The sequence below is a fragment of the Bufo gargarizans genome, chromosome 3 (genome assembly GCF_014858855.1).
Source record: "Bufo gargarizans isolate SCDJY-AF-19 chromosome 3, ASM1485885v1, whole genome shotgun sequence".
Lineage (NCBI taxonomy): Eukaryota > Metazoa > Chordata > Amphibia > Anura > Bufonidae > Bufo > Bufo gargarizans.
This window is the reverse complement of record NC_058082.1, coordinates 478,350,702-478,369,226: the sequence shown is the minus strand read 5'-3', so window position 1 is coordinate 478,369,226 and position 18,525 is coordinate 478,350,702. Positions and strand designations below refer to the sequence as shown.

Sequence of the window (18,525 nt, the reverse complement as noted above, 5' to 3'; positions counted from 1 at the left end):
AAAACATAGCAAAAACGACTAAATGCCCAAAAAAAGAAATACTGTACAGCCGTGAAAAAATGCAAACCAGAAAAAATATATGCCCCTAAAAGAGAGCCCCAAAACTGTCAACTGTCAACAGCAAATCCCAAGCATATACTTGTAAGGCCACCACTCTATTTTGAAATATAGGTAATAGAAGTGCCGGATAGGATACATAACTGAAATTAACAGACCCCACCGACTTCACTGCAGTCCTTTCACTTTCCGTTTGAAATCCTTTTTGCCAGACAAAAAAGGTTCTGCATGCAGGACTTTTTTGTTCGGTCTTTTTGATGGAATCTGCGATAGACTCTCCAAATGGAGCCTCCAACGCAGATGTGAACTTCGCCCTAAATTGTTATCAGGGCACATATAAACTCGTACTCTCCTCTTAAATCCCCCACTGTTGGTGGCTGCAGCTGTGATGCCTGTATGTACTTTACGTGACCACTCCGACCAGTATTTGGTTGTTCGCACAGTTCTGTGTCACACAGTTCGCATGTCATTACTGAAGCAATTGGCAGAGCTGGTGCTGTTAATATGCATTTTATTTTAATGGCATACATTTGCTTCTTTGAAGTCCTTGGGTGAAAACGACCACAAAATCTGTCAGATACATTCACAAAAAAAGCTGACACGAGCCAAAAATTGCCGAGATTATTGCTAACAAGCGTTCATAGTGTAAATGTACTGCCGATTACCTGATGAACGAGCAAAACTTTCGTTCGTGGGGTAATCCGAGTGTATTTGCGCACGCAAAAATGATCGTTTACCTACAGCAGATTGCGCCGTGTAAACAAGTCCTTATAGGGTGATGGCACTAGCGATCGCTCCTCCCCATATTCTGAAGGAGATCAGTGTATGTAAATCTGCGATCAGCAGATTGTCGGGAAGGAACGCTTCCTTCCCGACAGTCTGCTGTAATAGCTTCCCATGTAAAGGGACCTTTATGTAAAGCCGCTTTCACACGGTCAGTGTTTGATGAATGATTTCCATCAGTGATTGTGAGCTAAGACCAAGAGGTAAGGTATAAAGGAAATCCCTGATCAAACACTGATGTCTGAATCAGGCCTATTCCTTATGGGGTTTTTTTTTAAAATCCCTTCAATAGTCTAAGTAGTGCAGACTACACACAAAGCAACAAAGATGGCACATGTAAGAATACCCTAAAGGTTTGTTAACACGTGGCGAATACGCTGAAGATTTGCCATCACGGGTTTTCGTGTGGCAAATCTGCAGCACTGTACAGTACCAGCAAAGTGGGTGAGATTTTAAGAGTTTTTTTTTTTTAAAGGAAACGCAGCATAAATTGAAATCTGCAGCATGCAATGGCAATGCAGAGGGTGAAATAAACAGCCATTTCTGTGGCAAAAAAACCCCCACCATAAATCCTTATTGACACTCTTCTGCTAGTAAGATGAGTTACTCGTGTCATAGGTTGGTGATTTAGTAATATGTCGTAGAGCAGGCATACTCAACCTGCCGCCCTCCAACTGTTGCAAAACTACAACTCCCAGCATGCCCGAACAGCCTACAGCAGTGCATTGTGGGAGTTGTAGTTTTACAACAGCTGGAGGGCCCGCAGGTTGAGCATGCTTGTCGTAGAGCATTGATCCCACGTTACGCAAGAAATGTTTCCAGAAAAGTCTCAGGTTCAATTCTGTGGTCACTAGGGCTCTCACTTCCTCCTGCCACCAAGTTGCAGTCCACTGCCTGTTGACAGAGACTCAGAAGACAGCAGAGAGGAAGTGGGGTGTGACAGAGCCAGCTGAGATTGTGAGCATGATAAAACAACTGCTTATACACTGCTTCTAAACATCATAGGATCCTCCTGCCTTTATCCCTCCTTAAAGGGAACCTGTCACCGGGATTTTGTGTATAGAGCTGAGGACATGGGTTGCTAGGTGGCCGCTAGCACATCCGCAATACCCAGTCCCCATAGCTCTGTGTGCTTTTATTGTTTCAAAAAACCTATTTGATACATATGCAAATTAACCTGAGATGAGTCCTGTCCCTGACTCATCTCACCTACAGGACTCATCTCAGGTTAATTTGCATATGTATCAAATAGGTTTTTTGAAACAATAAAAGCACACAGAGCTATGGGGACTGGGTATTGCGGATGTGCTAGCGGCCAACTAGCAACCCATGTCCTCAGCTCTATACACAAAATCCTGGTGACAGGTTCCCTTTAACAGCTTTTTGAGCTCTCTAGAAGAAAACAAACATGGAAGAAAGTAAGGAAAGTAAGGTCACTGCATACAGTACTGGCACATTCAAGAGAAAAGAGAAACCCACTGCTTGTGAGAGAAATGCATCTAGCTGTGCTGCTGAAATAGGAGACTTTAGAGAAGCCCAAAGATAACCATTTCTTCACAATTATGATTATACAAAGCAGGACAGCCATTATGCAAATTTTTTTTTTTTTTGTGAAAACTCAATTTTTAAGTACATTTCTGGAGAAATTGGATTGAGCTCCTTTTTCGGGGGAATGGGACTATTGCTTCATAGCAAATAAACTCTTATTGAGTACAATTTGATAAGTACACGGGCGAGTTTTCCGTGCGGGTACGATTCGTGCGGCGAACGTATGGCACCCGCACTAAATCCTGACCCATTCATTTCTATGGGGCTGTGCACATGAGCGTTGTTTTTAACGCATCACTTGTGCGTTCAGTTGAAATTGCAGCATGCTCTATATTATCCGATTTTGACGTGACGCAGGCCCCATAGAACTGAATGGGGTGTGTGAAAATCGGATGGCATCCGCAAGCAAGTACGGATGCCGTGCGATTTGCACGCACGGTTGCTAGGAGACGATCGGGATGGAGACCCAATCATTATTATTTTCCCTTATAACATGGTTATAAGGGAAAATAATAGCATTCTGAATACAGAATGCATAGTAAACCAGCGCTAGAGGGGTTAAAAAAAAAAAATTAACTCACCTTAGTCCACTTGATCGCGAAACTGGCATCTCCTTGTGTCTCCTCTGCGCTGAACAGTGAACAGGACCTGGGATGAGCTGCTCCATTAAATACCGGTTAAGGACCTTCGATGACGTCACTCCGGTCATCACATGGTCTTTTACCATGGTGAATCACCATGGTAAAAGATCATGTGACGTACCATGTGATGACCGGAGTGACGTCATCGAAGGTCCTTAACTGGTATTTAATGGAGCAGCTCACCCCAGGTCCTGTTCACTGTTCAGCGCAGAGGAGACACAAGGAGATGCCAGCTTCGCGATCAAGTGGACTAAGGTGAGTTAAATTATTTTTTAAATTAATTTTAACCCCTCTAGCGCTGGTTTACTATGCATTCTGTATTCATGTTATAAGGGAAAATAATACAATCTTCAGAACATCAATTCCAAGCCCGAACTTCTATGAAGAAGTTCGGGTTTGGGTACCAAACATGCGCGATTTTTCTCACGCAAGTGCAACGCATGACAATGTTTTGCACTCGCGCGGGAAAATCGCGCATTTTCCCGCAACGCACCCGGCTCTTATCCGGGCAAGAAAACTGACGCCCGTGTGAAAGAGGCCTTAGGGTGAATTCACACATGCCCGATTTGTTGCAGAAATGATAGTTCCCTTCATCTCAATGGGATTGGTTCTGCAGCATGTACGTGGTTCATGCAAGCTCCACTCAGGTGTCGCTTAAATTTCCATGTGTTTTGATTGCACTGCTCTTTTATGCGTTGGTGCTCAGTGGACATTCTTCTGCTTCTGTGGAACGGTTGCTACTTTTTATTTTAACACCATAAAGACACTGTACCTAGTATATCATAAATTAGTTATGCCCTTTGCCGTTCCCCTGCAGCGACTGGTGACAGGTTTCCTCTGCATTGGCCGCTGCAGGGGAAACACAGCATTACACGCCGTCCTTTCAAATGAATGATCGTCCATGTAATGCACTCACATGTTGTGTTCCACAGCTTTGTAGGATAAGCTCCTGGTTCTGGTAATCTGAGGAAGGTCACAAGTGGCAGATACCCCCCAATGATTTTTTTATTTAATTAGACATATATTCTGATGGTACAACCCCTATGGGAATTTCACACAAGTGTATTCAGTGCGTTAAATACGCTGCGTGTAACAGCAGTATTTCCTGGACTGAATACTGCTCCTGTGACACAAACTCACAAAGCATTATAATGATTTATAATGTTGTGTGTTCCTGCCCGACCTCCACTGTTTTGAATTGTACTCAGATAATGCATTCAATTAAATTCAGTGCAGCCGTGATTGGCACGAATACTTACTTACTTTTATCCAGTAACAGCGCCACACCTGTTCACAGGTTGTGTCTGGTACTGCAGCTTAGCTTTATTCAAACGAATGGGACTGAGCTTCAATACTACATACAACCTGTGGACAGGAGTGCTGCGGTTTTTGGAAGAAAAAAGTCGTATATTTTTTTTTCTAATCCTGGACAACTCATTTAACACTTGAAGATTTATCTTCTTACGAAAACCCATTATGACCTTTTTCCACTGCTGCAACCCTCTGCAATTAGTTGTTCCTGACAATATAACCATTCAGCTGATGATCACTGGGCAATAGAGCGAGTGATTATAAATCGCCAATGGGGGCACGTCATGCCAGCCATCTGACCAAGACCACTGGCATCCATAGGTTTTTATTGAGCACATGTTAATCTTCTGCCTTTCTGTACCCAGGGCCGGCTCCAGGTTCATGTGGGCCCTTGGGCGATGAATCTCAGTGGGCCCCTTGTGGCAGCATTTGTCATATGTCACCACGGCATCTGATAGTGTTAAAAAAAATGGAAACGTGGGCTTCCTGCTCAAACGCGCCTTACCCCAGTATAGATCTGGGAAAGAACCCTGTTCTAAATATGAGCCGCAGCCTGTACTACACCATTTTCATGGGTCACTGGGACCAAAGCGTGGCTTGTATCACCTCTCTGATAATAATATTTTTTATTTTATTGAATAAAACATATATTTTTATTTATTCCACTTAAAAAACTGTAACTCTAAATCAAAAGGATTAAAATTCCTCAGACTTTTAGAAAGGTGGGAATTGTAGTGACTTCATCCTCTGTGTCACTCCTGCGGATGCACTTTGAGTTTTGGAGGGCGTCTGATAATCTCTCAGAAACACCCCCTAGCTTACACTTCACTCCTCACTGTCTCTGCTTCAGCTGTATATTTAGCTGTATGCCTTACCCCATATTGGGGGCCCTACCTCTCTAAGTCTGAACTAAAAGAAAGCCTGCATCCCTACATGTTTCGCCATGAAATGGCGTCTTCAGGGGATGGCGTGCAGGTAAATGGCTGGAGGGGGACGGTCCCTTGGTTATATATCCTCGGTACAGCAGCCTGTACTAGGCTCATTATTAGTATATCCCAGTTCAGGCCACTAGGTGGCAGCACTAAACGGTGATAGGCCTCCTGCACACGACCGTATGGCTTTTTCAGTATTTTTCAATAGCGGAACGGAACAGCTGGCCCCTGATAGAACAGTACTATCCTTGTCTGTTATGCGGACAATAATAGGACATGTTATATCTTTGAACGGAAATACGGAAACTGAAGGCATACAGAGTACCTTCCTTTTTTTTGCGGATCCATTGAGATGAATGGTTCCGTATACGGAACGCAAAAAAAAAAGTAACTTAAACGGAAACAAAAAACGTTTGTGTGCAGGAGGCCATATAGTGATTTCTATACAGAATAATGGAGCAATTTAAATTATTCTGGTTAAGTTGCAATCTGATGAAAAGTAATTAAAAAAAGTTTTAAAAAAATTGAAAATATAAAAAAAAATTAAGAAGTAAAATAACCCCACTTTCCCCCAAATTAAAATTAACAAAAAAAGAATAACATTATGGGCATCGTCGCCTGCGAGAAAACCCATACTATTAAAATATTTTTAAAACGTTATCCCATATGGTGAAGGATGTAACAGAAAAAAATAAAAAAGGCAGATTTGCCATTTTTTTTCAGCACTTTATCTCCCAAGAAAATTTAATTAAAAGTGATCAAGTCATACACAACCCAAAATGGTATTGTCAAAAAAGACAGATTTCCCTCAAATGTGCCCCCACACATCTCCGTAGACTTAACTATAAAAAAAAGTTATGGGGGTTGTGTTAGGGTTCCCATCTTTCCCAAGAAAAAAATAATAGTTACACAAATTGAAAAGGTTGGTGTGTCTATTTAAGTTTTATTTAGCCTCTATTTTTTTTATTGATTCTGCTTTCTACATTAGTCAAAAACCTTAACCCCTGAGCTTTAGAGCTTCATGTTACCCTGCTGTAACTATACTATGGCTAAAAACCTCAGTAGTAGTTTCCCACATATTATGCATTCATATATATCAGAGTTATGTATATATATAATATAGTAATTACACATTTATTTTGTGCCATACATTTTTTTTACAATTACTAAAACAAAATAAAATGATACTTCTGCTGTATAGGAATACCTAATACATAAGGAACTACCATCAGGTTTTTCTGTCACAGCTTAGCATTGAGCTCAATAGCTCAGTGGTTAAGATTCTTGCCTTTAATGTAGAAGGTTGTGAGTTCAAATCCCAGCAGGAACATTTTATAAAGAAGAGGGAAATTAGTCTTAAATACACAGGGTTTTCTCCAAGCATACTGACAATGCTTGGGGATACCCCCTTCATGGTCATAGCACCGATGCAGTGGGTCCGGCTGACGCCGGCCCGGTTTGTGCCGCAGTATCATTACTCCATTGAAGCACTACTGAGCCATGATTTTATATTTGCAGTGCTTCAGTTGCTCCAAGATGTCGTCTTCATCTTCATTTAGTGCTTTTTGGGTGGCGTCTTATGAGAAATACTGAGCCATTCATTTCCCTCATCTGTGCCGTAACATTTCCATTATTCTTTGTCTCGTTTTTCAGTCTAATGTATATTTAGTTGCGTTTCTATCTTGTGTGGTCCCATTTCGCTGATCGAAAATCTGAAATGGAAAATGGCAAATTCTATTGTGTATTATGCTCAGCAGCAGGCCTCCCTTTAGGTACTGAAAATGAATGGAAAGTTTCACATCTCATTGTGAATACACATCTTGTGTTCACTGTGCCGATGCCAAATGTGCCTGTAGACCCCCATGTATCCAGAGTGTGCTTTTGGTATGTATTGCCTGCACTTTCCTAGGCTACATGCACACGTTCAGGATTCATGTGCGGAGAATCCGCACTGAAATCCGCAGGTGTTCACAGGCAAATACGTGCGGTCAATCCGCATTAATTGGTGCGGATTTGCATGCGGATTTGCGTGCGGATTTGGTGCGGATTCGGTGCGGATTTTCTGCATGCGGATTTCACTAAGTGAATTAAGAAAATCCGGTCAGGAAAAAAAAAATTAATTGACATGTCGCAGATTTTAAAATCCGCACCGCAGGTCAAAATCCGCGCGGAAAAAATCTGCATCGTGTGCATTGAGAATTTCAAATTCTCATAGAATACAATGTACATGACCTACGGTGCGGATTTTCCGCACGCAAATCCGCGCGGAAAATCCGCACGCAATCCTGATCGTGTGCAGGGGGCCCTATACAGGTGGACACAGTAAATAAATGCAAGTCTATGCGTGACCTGTTAAGTGGCATATATTGTAGACTTCGATTGGTATTCACTGGGGAATACTCTTAAAGTATACCTCCGATACAGCGAGATGTGAACAGAGCCTGACTCTCCCAAGTGTCTCATACTTCCCAATTCCAATTAAGGGGTGGTTGATGTAAAAGCTAGGGCTGCAGCTATCGATTATTTTACTAATCAAGTATTCTCTTGATTAATCCAATGATTACTCGAGTACTCTAATAAGAAAAAACTAATTAAAATAACTTTTTCTGTAAATACTCAGCAGCCCACCTGTGATCGCCCCCCCCCCCCCCAGTTCCATCAGTTCCCCTGCCCTTGTGCCTCTCACCGCGAACTGCCATACTGCGCCGGAGCCCCGCCCCCGTCCCCATTATAGTCAATAGGGACGGAGAGGCGGCACGGCAAAATAGCGGAAGGACTGATCCGACAGGGTGAACAGCCTGTCTGATCTGTCCTGCCGCAAGTGTGAAAGTAGCCTTAGTAAGATTATGAAATCCTGTAAGGTTTGGGGTGTTCTCATAGCAGTACGTTGTATAAGGGCTCATGCACAGGACCGTATGTATTTTGCGGTCTGCAAAAAATATGGATGACGTCTGTTTGACATCGTTTTTGTTTTTTTTGCTGATCCATTGTAACAATGCCTATCCTTGTCTCTAAAGCGGGCAAGAATAGGACATGCTTCTATGTTTTTTGTGGAATGGACATGCGGAAATGGAATGTGCTTCAGTTTTTTTTTTTGCAGACCGATTGAAGTCCATGGTACCGCATACAGGCTGAGAAAAAAAATGGAACAGACACCGAAGTAAAATGCGTTTGTGTGCATGAGCCCAATACTGCACCCCCCTGTGTAAGGAGATACTTGGGCTTTCATACTACTTACTTCTTGTACGACTATCCAATTATCTCTAGGTAAAGCATGGAACAAAACGCCATTCATTACAGTTCACGGCCCAAATCCTCAACCTTGCTTTATTTCATCTTTCATGGAAGCATGGAGTTGTAGCAATTACAGGCCCATTACACGTAGCAATAAGGATAAGTGAAGGTTACTGTCCGCCTTGCTCAGATATCACACAGCACCCAGGAGTGCTCTGCGAATTTTGCTTCCTTGGCTTAGGTTACAGAAAGCGGTGTGCTTTTCAGCTCTTAGCCCCCCACTTTGATGGCTTTGACGTGTTTCTGGATAGTGTCAGCATATTCTGATGACAGGCAGCCATATTAAATAAAGACAACAAAGCAAAAATAAGAATAAATCTTTAAAGGGGTTGTCTGAAGGTTTGATATTGATGGCCTATTTTCAGGTTAGGTAATCAATATCTGATCAGTGGGGGATCAGCCCGATCAGCCCCCCCACCGATCAGCCTTTTGAAGATGATGCGATTTTCTGGTGAGCGCTGCAGCCTCTTCACAGCCTACCAAGCACAGTGCCGGACATTACATTGTATTGCAGCTCGGGCCTATTCACTTGAATGAGATTGAGCTGAGCTTAGGTCATGTGACTTTTGAACGCATTATCACTCGCCTAGGAAGAGGAGTTGGGGCGCTTAAAGGGGTTGTCCTACGAAACATATTCTAGTTTTCAAACCAGCACCTGGATCTGAATACTTTTGAAATCTCATGCAATTAAAAATGTTGCATAGCCACTGAGTTATTCAATAAAATCAAGCTGTAAAGCGCCACCTGCTGTTTTTTTTTCTTCTCATTTCTTTGACCTGCTCACTGAGATGGCTGCACATGCTCAGTTTCATCCTGTAACTGCCTCCTGAGCTGTGATAGGGAGAGCTGAGACACGCCCCCTTAGCCGCAGCAGAAAGGACACTACCCTTCAGCTTGATAAAAAATCTAGCAGAGCAATTAATAGGGAGATCTCTGGATCCATGTGAGGTACAGGGCTGGTTCTAGCCTTGTTAGAAAGAGATTGTCATATACTATGTGATTTCTGATTCAATTTTTTTACATTAGTCATGGGATAACCCCTTTTAATGGAGCGCCAAACCTTTTTCAAACAGCTGATCTGTGGGGGTTCCAGAAGTTGGACCCCGACTGATCAGAAATTGATTACCTATCCTGAGGAAAGGCTATCAATATCAAAATCCTGGACAACCCCTTTAACCATGGAATATACTATGTTATGTGCTATTTTTTATGACTCTGATCAGGGCTTTCCCAAGCGCCTTAGCATTTGGAACCCCTGAAAAAACGTCTGTATCTTAGGGAATCCCTACCATTGAATAATTTTAATTTTTTTTTTAAAGGGAAAAAATTAATGTCTACTTTCAAACTGGCGTTTTGGCTTTCCGTTTCTGAGATCCGTTCAGGGCTCTAACAAGCGGTCCAAAACGGATCAGTTTGCATTCTAATGCATTCTGAATGGAAAAGGATCCGCTCAGAATGCATCAGTTCAGTCTCCATTCCGCTTTGGAGACGGACACGTTTTGGTGTCCGTTTGATGAAACGGAGCCAAACGGATCCGTCCTGACACACAATGTAAGTCAATGGGGACACAATCTGGCACAATAGAAAATGGATCCGTCCTCCATTGACTTTCAATGGTGTTCAAGATCGATCCGTTTTGGCTATGTTAAAGATGATACATATGGATCCGTTCTGAAGGGATGCAGACGGTCGTATTATCTGAACGGATCCGTCCATGACGGATCCGCACAAAACGTGAGTTTAAAAGTAGCCTAAGTAATACACAAGTCCTTAGAAATGACTGACTTCTGCAGAACAAAGTTTTGCAGTTAGTGATATCAGACCCCTAAATGAATTCAGACTGTAGATCAGGTGCCTACGGTAAATTGATTTAGACCCCAGACCAGGAACCTAAAGAAAACCCAATTATTTTCCTACCTCTCCTTTATCTAAATCAAATCTAAAGCTCGGCTGTGAAGGCTTAAGCTGGGTTTACACGGCCCATAGAGCAGCCGATTATCGTGAATGAAGCGTTCTTTCCCGACAACTGGCTGCTGGTTCAGTGAGGGTGAAGCTGTGCACTTACATGCAGCGATCACCTCCACAGTATGAGAGCAAGCGATCACTCGTCCTCATACAGCTGCATTGGTTCTGGGCAGCAGAGTGCTGTTTAGACGGCATGATCTGCTGCCCAGAAATGATAATTTACTTGTTTTATACTTGTTCTTCGGGTGATTGACTGCACCTTTAGATGGTCAAATTATCGGGAACGAGCGTTCCTAGGGACATAAATCCGGCATTACAGAGGGTAAGGTTTATTAAGTTTAAATTACAAGCCAATTTGCAAGTACCAAAGTAGGAGTTGGCATGTGAGTCTAGTGGGCACATCCTGCCTCCATTCCTGTTCTGCTCCTCTATTGCTCTACTGATGACATGGGCACTGTGTATCGGCAGCGGTCCATCCGTGGGGGAAGGTGGGGAGTTAGGGATGCTTCTCAGATTATCGCTGCACTCTGTGCGTACCATAGCCTGACCTGGCCGGCCATTTTGTGATGGAAGCGGGGGAGTGAATGTAGACCAGATGGATAATGAGGGTGGTGTCTGGTATGTTGACTGTACATTAGCAATGTATACTCAGATCTTAAGTTTGGATTAGACGCAGGCATCCTCAAACTGCGGCCCTCCAGCTGTTGTAAAACTCCAACTCCAACAATTCCCTGCTGTAGGCTGTTCGGGCATGCTGGGAGTTGTAGTTTTGCAACAGCTGGAGGGCTGCAGTTGGAGGATGCCTGGAGAGGGTTGGTTTAAATGTCTTTACGTAAAGGGACCTGTACCAGTGGTGAGTACCTGTAAAAATGGTCTGGAAATGTAGTCCATACACCCGAAGCAGATCTGCCTCGGTACAAAAATGTATCCCCCCGCTTCCTCATAGATTGTAAGCTCTTGCGAGCAGGGCCCTCAGTTGTATGTTAGCCATTTACATTGTGATGTCTTTTGTTTTGTTTTGTACAATGTACCTCTGAATTGTAAATCACTGTGTAATATGGTTGCTCTATATAAAGATTATTATCCATTTGATATGGTCTTACTAAGAAACCATAAGATTGATCAAACCTTCATCAAACTGCTTAACATGAGACACTGCCATCTAAGACACGTACAAACATCTGTGAAGACCTTTCTTATTTTCCCTTCTGACTTGTCTTTTTCAGAATCTGAAGGTGAAAGGGCCCAAGGACTCCAAGGAGCAGCCAACGTCTGTTACCATGGAAGGTACTCGCGGCTCTTGTCAGTCATGATTCCAGCCCTCGTCTGTCCCTCCAGCCTCCTCCTATGATCACCTTTTGATGCTCTGTGTTTGAGGATGTGAACATCTGCTGTGTGAGCGGAGCCATCTCGATCTGTTGTAGGAAATACATTTTCTCAAGGTCACTTCTGCAATTGCAGGCTAGGTCATTTCGGCAGAGAGAAATAATATTGCCTTGATTGGTAATAACTACTGGGCTCCAGTTTAGTAAGCCTACCCTTTCAGTGCCAACTCTTATCCCGAGTGTCTTCTTCTTCTTTTACATCCATTTTCTGCCTCTGTCTGTTTTGCTGGTTTTATTCTTCTCTCTACCCCTAAGCTTTATCAATGAAATCTTTCGTGACATCACTGCTTTGCTCAGCTGTCTAACGCTCTTTCATGCTCGCTCCAGATCCCGGCTCATTTTCACCACGGATGTGTGCACCAGCTATTGATTTGGTTACTTCGGGGACAATGCATTCCTTTAAAATGCGTGAAAGTGAGGGAGGGAAACAAATGTCACTAAATCCCTCTTTAAAATGCCGATGATGTCCACCTTGAACACTCCCCCCAGCCCCGCGCCTCCTCCTCCTCCTACCATCCCTCCCACCACTTCTCATTGCATGGAGTGCATGTCTATGTCTGTGTGGTAGCCTGCATGTTAGGTGACTGCTATTGTGCTGAAGGCAGCACATTGGATTGTGCCAGCCGGTGATGGGGAGTGGGACGAGACATGGATGGATGCTGGGGCAATGGAAATTCTTTTGATCTTTCGTCTTTGTTGTAACTGCACTTATGGTAAATTGGATCTTTTCTTTTTTTTTTTGTGCATGTTCTTCTTCTGCATTTTTTTACCGGTATGTGCCTTCTGTATGTGATCCATGGGTAGGAGTTCATTCCGACTTGTATTTCGTGCATGTTCCTGTATTTTTGGATAGTGTGAATCTGTAACGCCTGGGACTATAGTGTTACAGAGAAATTGAAGTCGGGTTCTTGCCGTCATTTAGGAGAAGCTAGCGGGTGCCGTTGCTTTTTCAATTGCAAGCTTCATTGCACACGAGTGCCTGTGCCTATCGTGTCATCTATTTCATGTTGCCTTCAATAACCACGTTCCTGCTTTTCTTCTCCAGCTGCTTCGCTCTTTGTTATATGTTAGTTGCAGACAGTGGCTTGTGAGATCGGGGCATTCATCTAGTATAGGGAAGAAGAAGAATCGACTTCTGGAAGGGTTTGCTATATCCTCAGAGGGGTAGAATAAGAGCATGGGGTTTTGTGCCTTCATTGATGCTTGTGCATTGACAACATTTAGTTGGAAGTATTATCGCTTTCTGGTCTGCCCTATGGTAAGGGGCGTTCCTAATGGTGAAACTCTGGTTTCTAAGCAAACATGAGGAGGTCTGTGTATGTGACTGGAGCCAGCTCTTGGGGGGGGTCAGACACACTGCAGACTGATGCATTCAGGTCACCGGCTGAACAATAGACAAAGGTGACGGTCTGCTGTGGTGGGTCAGCCAATGAGATCCTGTGACCCTATATATAATATATATATATATCCGGAGAGATAATATCAATAGATCTAAAGGGCTTAGAGAGACCTACTATGAAAGCTCGTTGAGAGGCTCACTCAATATTGCATTGAAAAGTGGTCTTCTAGGAGGGTTGTCTTCTCACAGAAGGTCACAGTAAGAATAGTCCAGGAATCTGGTCTTCTCGATGAGGTGGTGTTTTGGGGAGGTTTCACTGTATGCCCTCAGGAAAAGCTCTATTTCGAGGAGTTGCTTAACGTTCATTTTCCTCTTGGTATCAGACACTGAACACTAATTATACAACTATTCACTAATGAAAGTTCAACTTTACTTTCTCTAGAAAAGTGATTTCTCTGTGACGGGCTGTGGGTATAGGAATGATATTAGGTTTACACACTCTGGAAATTGTTTCCGATGGAATGGAAACGTTGGTTTTGCTTAAATAAGAGCTAAAAATGATCGATCTGTGCTTTTAACCTTAACGAGGTTATCCCATGATTAATGTAAAAAAATGAAAATCATGCCTCATATGCAGCAGAACGCGACAAGCTCTTTCTACCATGTACCTCACATGGATGCAGAGATCGCCCCATTCGTTGCTACAATTGTTCTGCTAGATTTATTTCACTCAGGGGTGCGTGTCCTGTCTGCTGCAGCTGTGGCAGTAGAAGGGTGTACCTGAGCATGTGCATCCACCTCAGTGAGCTGGACAGGGAAATTAGAAAAAGAGAAAACAGCAGGTGGCGCTATACAGATACATTTAATAACATTGAATAACTCAGTGGCTATACTATATTTTTAATTAAATGCAATTACAAAAGTATTGAGAACCCGCTTGCTGATTTGAAAACTGTAGAATATTTTTGTGGGACAAACCCCTCAAAGTAGTTGTGCCGTTGTGGTAGTTACCTGATGTACTGACTTATTATTAAAGGGGTATTCCAGTTGTTAGAAGTTATCTCCCCTATGAACAGGATACGGGATAACGAATAAATTGGTGGAAGTCCTACCGCTGGGACCCCCACAGGTCACGTGAATGGGGGTCGCATACCCCCTGCAGCTCCCTTGAAATGATCAAAACGGCCAGTCAGTGGTGGGGTCAAGCGGTAGGTCCCCCCACCAATGTAATAGTTATACCCTATCCTGTGGAACAACTTCTAACAACCGGAATGCCCCTTTAATGGTAGAGGATAGAGGCGAACATGGTTGCATTCAGTAGCTTCTATGTAATTTAGTGGTGAGAGGAGAGTGAGATCAGTTGGCATAGGTGCAAAGTGCTTTGTTGTTGCTCCATTGCACCGCCACTGCCGTTGATGCCTACCGGGTTCCCTATGGCAGTGGTCCCCAACCTTTTTCCCAAGTGGTCTAGGGAGTTCTGGGGCTGGGCTTAGGGGGTGCTGGTCGGCGTTGACTGATTTGCGCGCATAACAAAACACAATGTGCATATTAAAATATATAACCCTATATAACGACTATACAAACTGACTAGGGTCTCTGCTGCACTGTACCGTATTTCTCACCCTATAAGATGCAACGGCCCATAAGACGTACCTAGGTTTTAGAGGAGAACAATATGAAAAAAATATTTTCCATTACACCATAGGTCAGACCAGCAATCAGACCCCCAATGTTAGACCTCAGATTAGACCCCCTAATGCCTCATATCAACCCCCCAACCCTCAGCCATCTATCAGCCCCCATGTCAGCTCGCCATCATCTCCCCCGTGTCAGCCAGCCATCATCTCCCCCGTGTCAGCCAGCCATCATCTCCCCCGTGTCAGCCAGCCATCATCTCCCCCGTGTCAGCCAGCCATCATCTCCCCCGTGTCAGCCAGCCATCATCTCCCCCGTGTCAGCCAGCCATCATCTCCCCCGTGTCAGCCAGCCATCATCTCCCCCGTGTCAGCCAGCCATCATCTCCCCCGTGTCAGCCAGCCATCATCTCCCCCGTGTCAGCCAGCCATCATCTCCCCCGTGTCAGCCAGCCATCATCTCCCCCGTGTCAGCCAGCCATCAGCTCCCCCGTGTCAGCCAGCCATCAGCTCCCCCGTGTCAGCCAGCCATCAGCTCCCCCGTGTCAGCCAGCCATCAGCTCCCCCGTGTCAGCCAGCCATCAGCTCCCCCGTGTCAGCCAGCCATCAGCTCCCCCGTGTCAGCCAGCCATCAGCTCCCCCGTGTCAGCCAGCCATCAGCTCCCCCGTGTCAGCCAGCCATCAGCTCCCCCGTGTCAGCCAGCCATCAGCTCCCCCGTGTCAGCCAGCCATCAGCTCCCCCGTGTCAGCCAGCCATCAGCTCCCCCGTGTCAGCCAGCCATCAGCTCCCCCGTGTCAGCCAGCCATCAGCTCCCCCGTGTCAGCCAGCCATCATCCCCCAAAAAAATAATAATAAAAAGAAAAAAACACTTACCTCTCCTGCACCTGGACTGCACTGCTCCTCACCATCGCGATCCTCTTCATCCTGCTGTCGGCTGTGTATTGCGGGCGCGTTGCACAGTGTGAAGATCCTCCACCGCTTCCTGGTCCTCCAGTACTAATGAAGTGCTTCCATAATGGAAGCGCTTCATTAGTACCGCGTTAAAAACAGCCCTGATTGCCGGGGCCCGGCAAACAATCTTCCAGGTCCTGGGCCGCAGCCCGGGGGTTGAGGACCGCTGATACACAGTATATTGCATCTTTTTTTTTGCAGGTCCATTGTAACAATGCCTATCCTTGTCTGCAAAACAGACAAGAATAGGACATGCTCTATCTTTTTTTTTTTGCAGGGCTACGGAACGGACATAAATGAATGGGTCCACGTCCTATCCGCAAAAAAACTGAACGGACACAGAAACAAAATATGTTCATGTGCATGAGCCCCTAAACCAGACCTAAGTACTAAGCTTTTATAACCTATAGAAATTTATCTTTCAAGATGGAGATGCACTCTGTGGGGAATGTCCTGTGTTCATTGTTGGTCCTTCTAAGTAAATGCATCAACTTGAGGTGATTTCGCTTGCTATGGTTTTTGCCTTTACTTGTCTTGCTAAATTAAATCTGCAGTTTTCCCCATTCGTTCCCTATATAGCAGGTTGAGCTTGATGGACGCAGAAATGTGCCCAGGAAGTTCAAACTCCTATCAAGAAGTTTGGTCTGGATGAAGGAAAACCTTTGTGAGTTCTCCAACATTAGAAGGTGAATAGAACTACTTCCTACTTAAGATACCAAACCACAAGGCTTTTCATGTGTTGCTCAATACAAAAGTATAACCTTGAAAATACAAGGATCTATTGATTTTTCTCTTTTCATTTTTTTTCTTCTTTTTATATCATACTACATTCCAATACTATAAAAAATGAAAGTGACACCTTAGAGCATTTTTCTGCTGTCACTGATTTATTCCCTCGCATAAGATGGTTTCTCCATTTCAGGAAACATCCCTTTCAGCAATCCCCTTCGGCAAAGTAGGTTTGAAACTCGCACATTAATGTCCCGCTCGGCACAGCTAGAGCTGACTTCACACACCGACGGACGTAAGTCAAGGTAAAATGGGTGATATTACAGCCGGGGAACCGTGACTAGTCACCACTGCGGCACTCACTCAGTGAGTAGTACATGGGGGTTTCTTCCAAAATTACATACAAAAAGGGACGTAGCCTTAGAGACAGACTGGTGAATAGCCAACCTCCATCACAACCAGACAATTGGCTAGAACATCGCCCTAGGGGTATGTTCAGATTGCGTGGCATGTGATAAAGTCCTAGTCCTAAAAAGATTCTGATCCGCCCACACAAATCAGGAATTCGAGATTTGCGGTTTTATTAATTGTCAGACGAGTGGAGTAATCTATCTTGACTACGTAGGCAAAACAAAGAGAGGACTATGAAGAAGAATTAGGGACCACTGAACGACGTAACAAAAAAGACACATCCTTAGCCGGACATGTGAACTAGATACATGATGGCAGTCCGGCATGTATCCGCTTTATTGGGATTCAACATATACCCCAGAGGTGGTGACTGGGATAATGTTATACTAAGGGTGGAGTCACGTTGGATTTTTAGGATCAAAAGTGTTACCCCCAGTGGTCTGAATGAAGTTCTCTCTTATAAACCTTTTCTATAACATAGATTCCCTCCACCTGACCATATGGCTATATCTCATCTAGCCAGGCTTCTTAAAGTCCTTAAATTACACCTTGTGGACAAGTACTTACTCTAGAGTCCATAAGACAAGTATAGTATCATGGGTGGGGATGTTTTGGCCCTCCAAACCTCCCCTGCATAGTAGTCACCTTGATGCTCTTTGTCATTACTTGAATTGTTACCTGCCGATAAATTGGATATCTCATGTATCTGGTCTTATAATATCATGATCAGCATGAGCCTCTCATATATACTTTTGGCACTCTTGTTGATTATGTGCAATCGCCAGATCGTGTATATATGTAGATAATAGCCTAGCGTGCTAGTGCAGTATTTATTATGTTAAAAGGATCGTGATTTGACAGAGAGTTTGCCACTGCCACTCTATACTACTTTTGCCCACCACGCTGCTCCCTGAAGAGTCGGTTTTACCCGGCAAAACACGTTGGAGGAAATAGGGCTCAGATGTCATTAGGGTTTCTTAGAGCAGGCCCGAGGCTCCAGCTGGCTGGGGGTCGCTCTTTTCAGGGCGGGTGCTCCTTCAACTACAGCTAATTTGAGGTGCTCCTCTCTACTAGACTAGGGTTCATTAGGGAAACATTTTCAGGCTAGAAGCCATTAGTGCTGCCTATGATATTACCAGCCGCCACAGAAACTACTGTTGTGCATTGACCCCAACTAGCCGCTGTTATCTCGAACTAGACCGGACATTTAAATCTTTATGATCTTTAAGCACAAATGATAACTTTATTGGAAACTTTTAAATGTTTAAGTAAAAGTTGAGTTTTATGATACTTGTAAGGAGGTCCCAGTTTAGAAGTACTTGAACTGCCTGATACCTCATTCACACGGCAGAGTTGGTCAGTGATTTCCATCAGTGATTGGGAGCCAAAACCAGGTGCAGATCTTTCCCTTAGGGCCCTTGCAGACGAGCATGTGCGGAATAGGTCTGGATGCGTTCAGTGAAAAATGTGCGATTTCGCAAGCAAGTTCATTCAGTTTTGCCTGCGATCTCGTTCAGTTGTTCAGTTTTTATCTCGCGGGTGCA

The 18,525-nt window shown here is 44.1% G+C and overlaps 1 protein-coding gene across 4 annotated transcripts in view; it reads left to right on the top strand.

The window, feature by feature from the left end:
• ABR (ABR activator of RhoGEF and GTPase) overlaps positions 1 to 18,525 on the top strand; it is a 353,402-nt gene that overhangs the window by 232,555 nt on the left and 102,322 nt on the right. For all 4 annotated transcript variants that reach the window (XM_044283775.1, XM_044283776.1, XM_044283778.1 and 1 more), the window contains one exon: positions 11,758 to 11,818. In XM_044283775.1, coding sequence (XP_044139710.1) covers positions 11,758 to 11,818 — 61 coding nt within the window. The remainder of the gene's footprint in view (positions 1 to 11,757; positions 11,819 to 18,525) is intronic.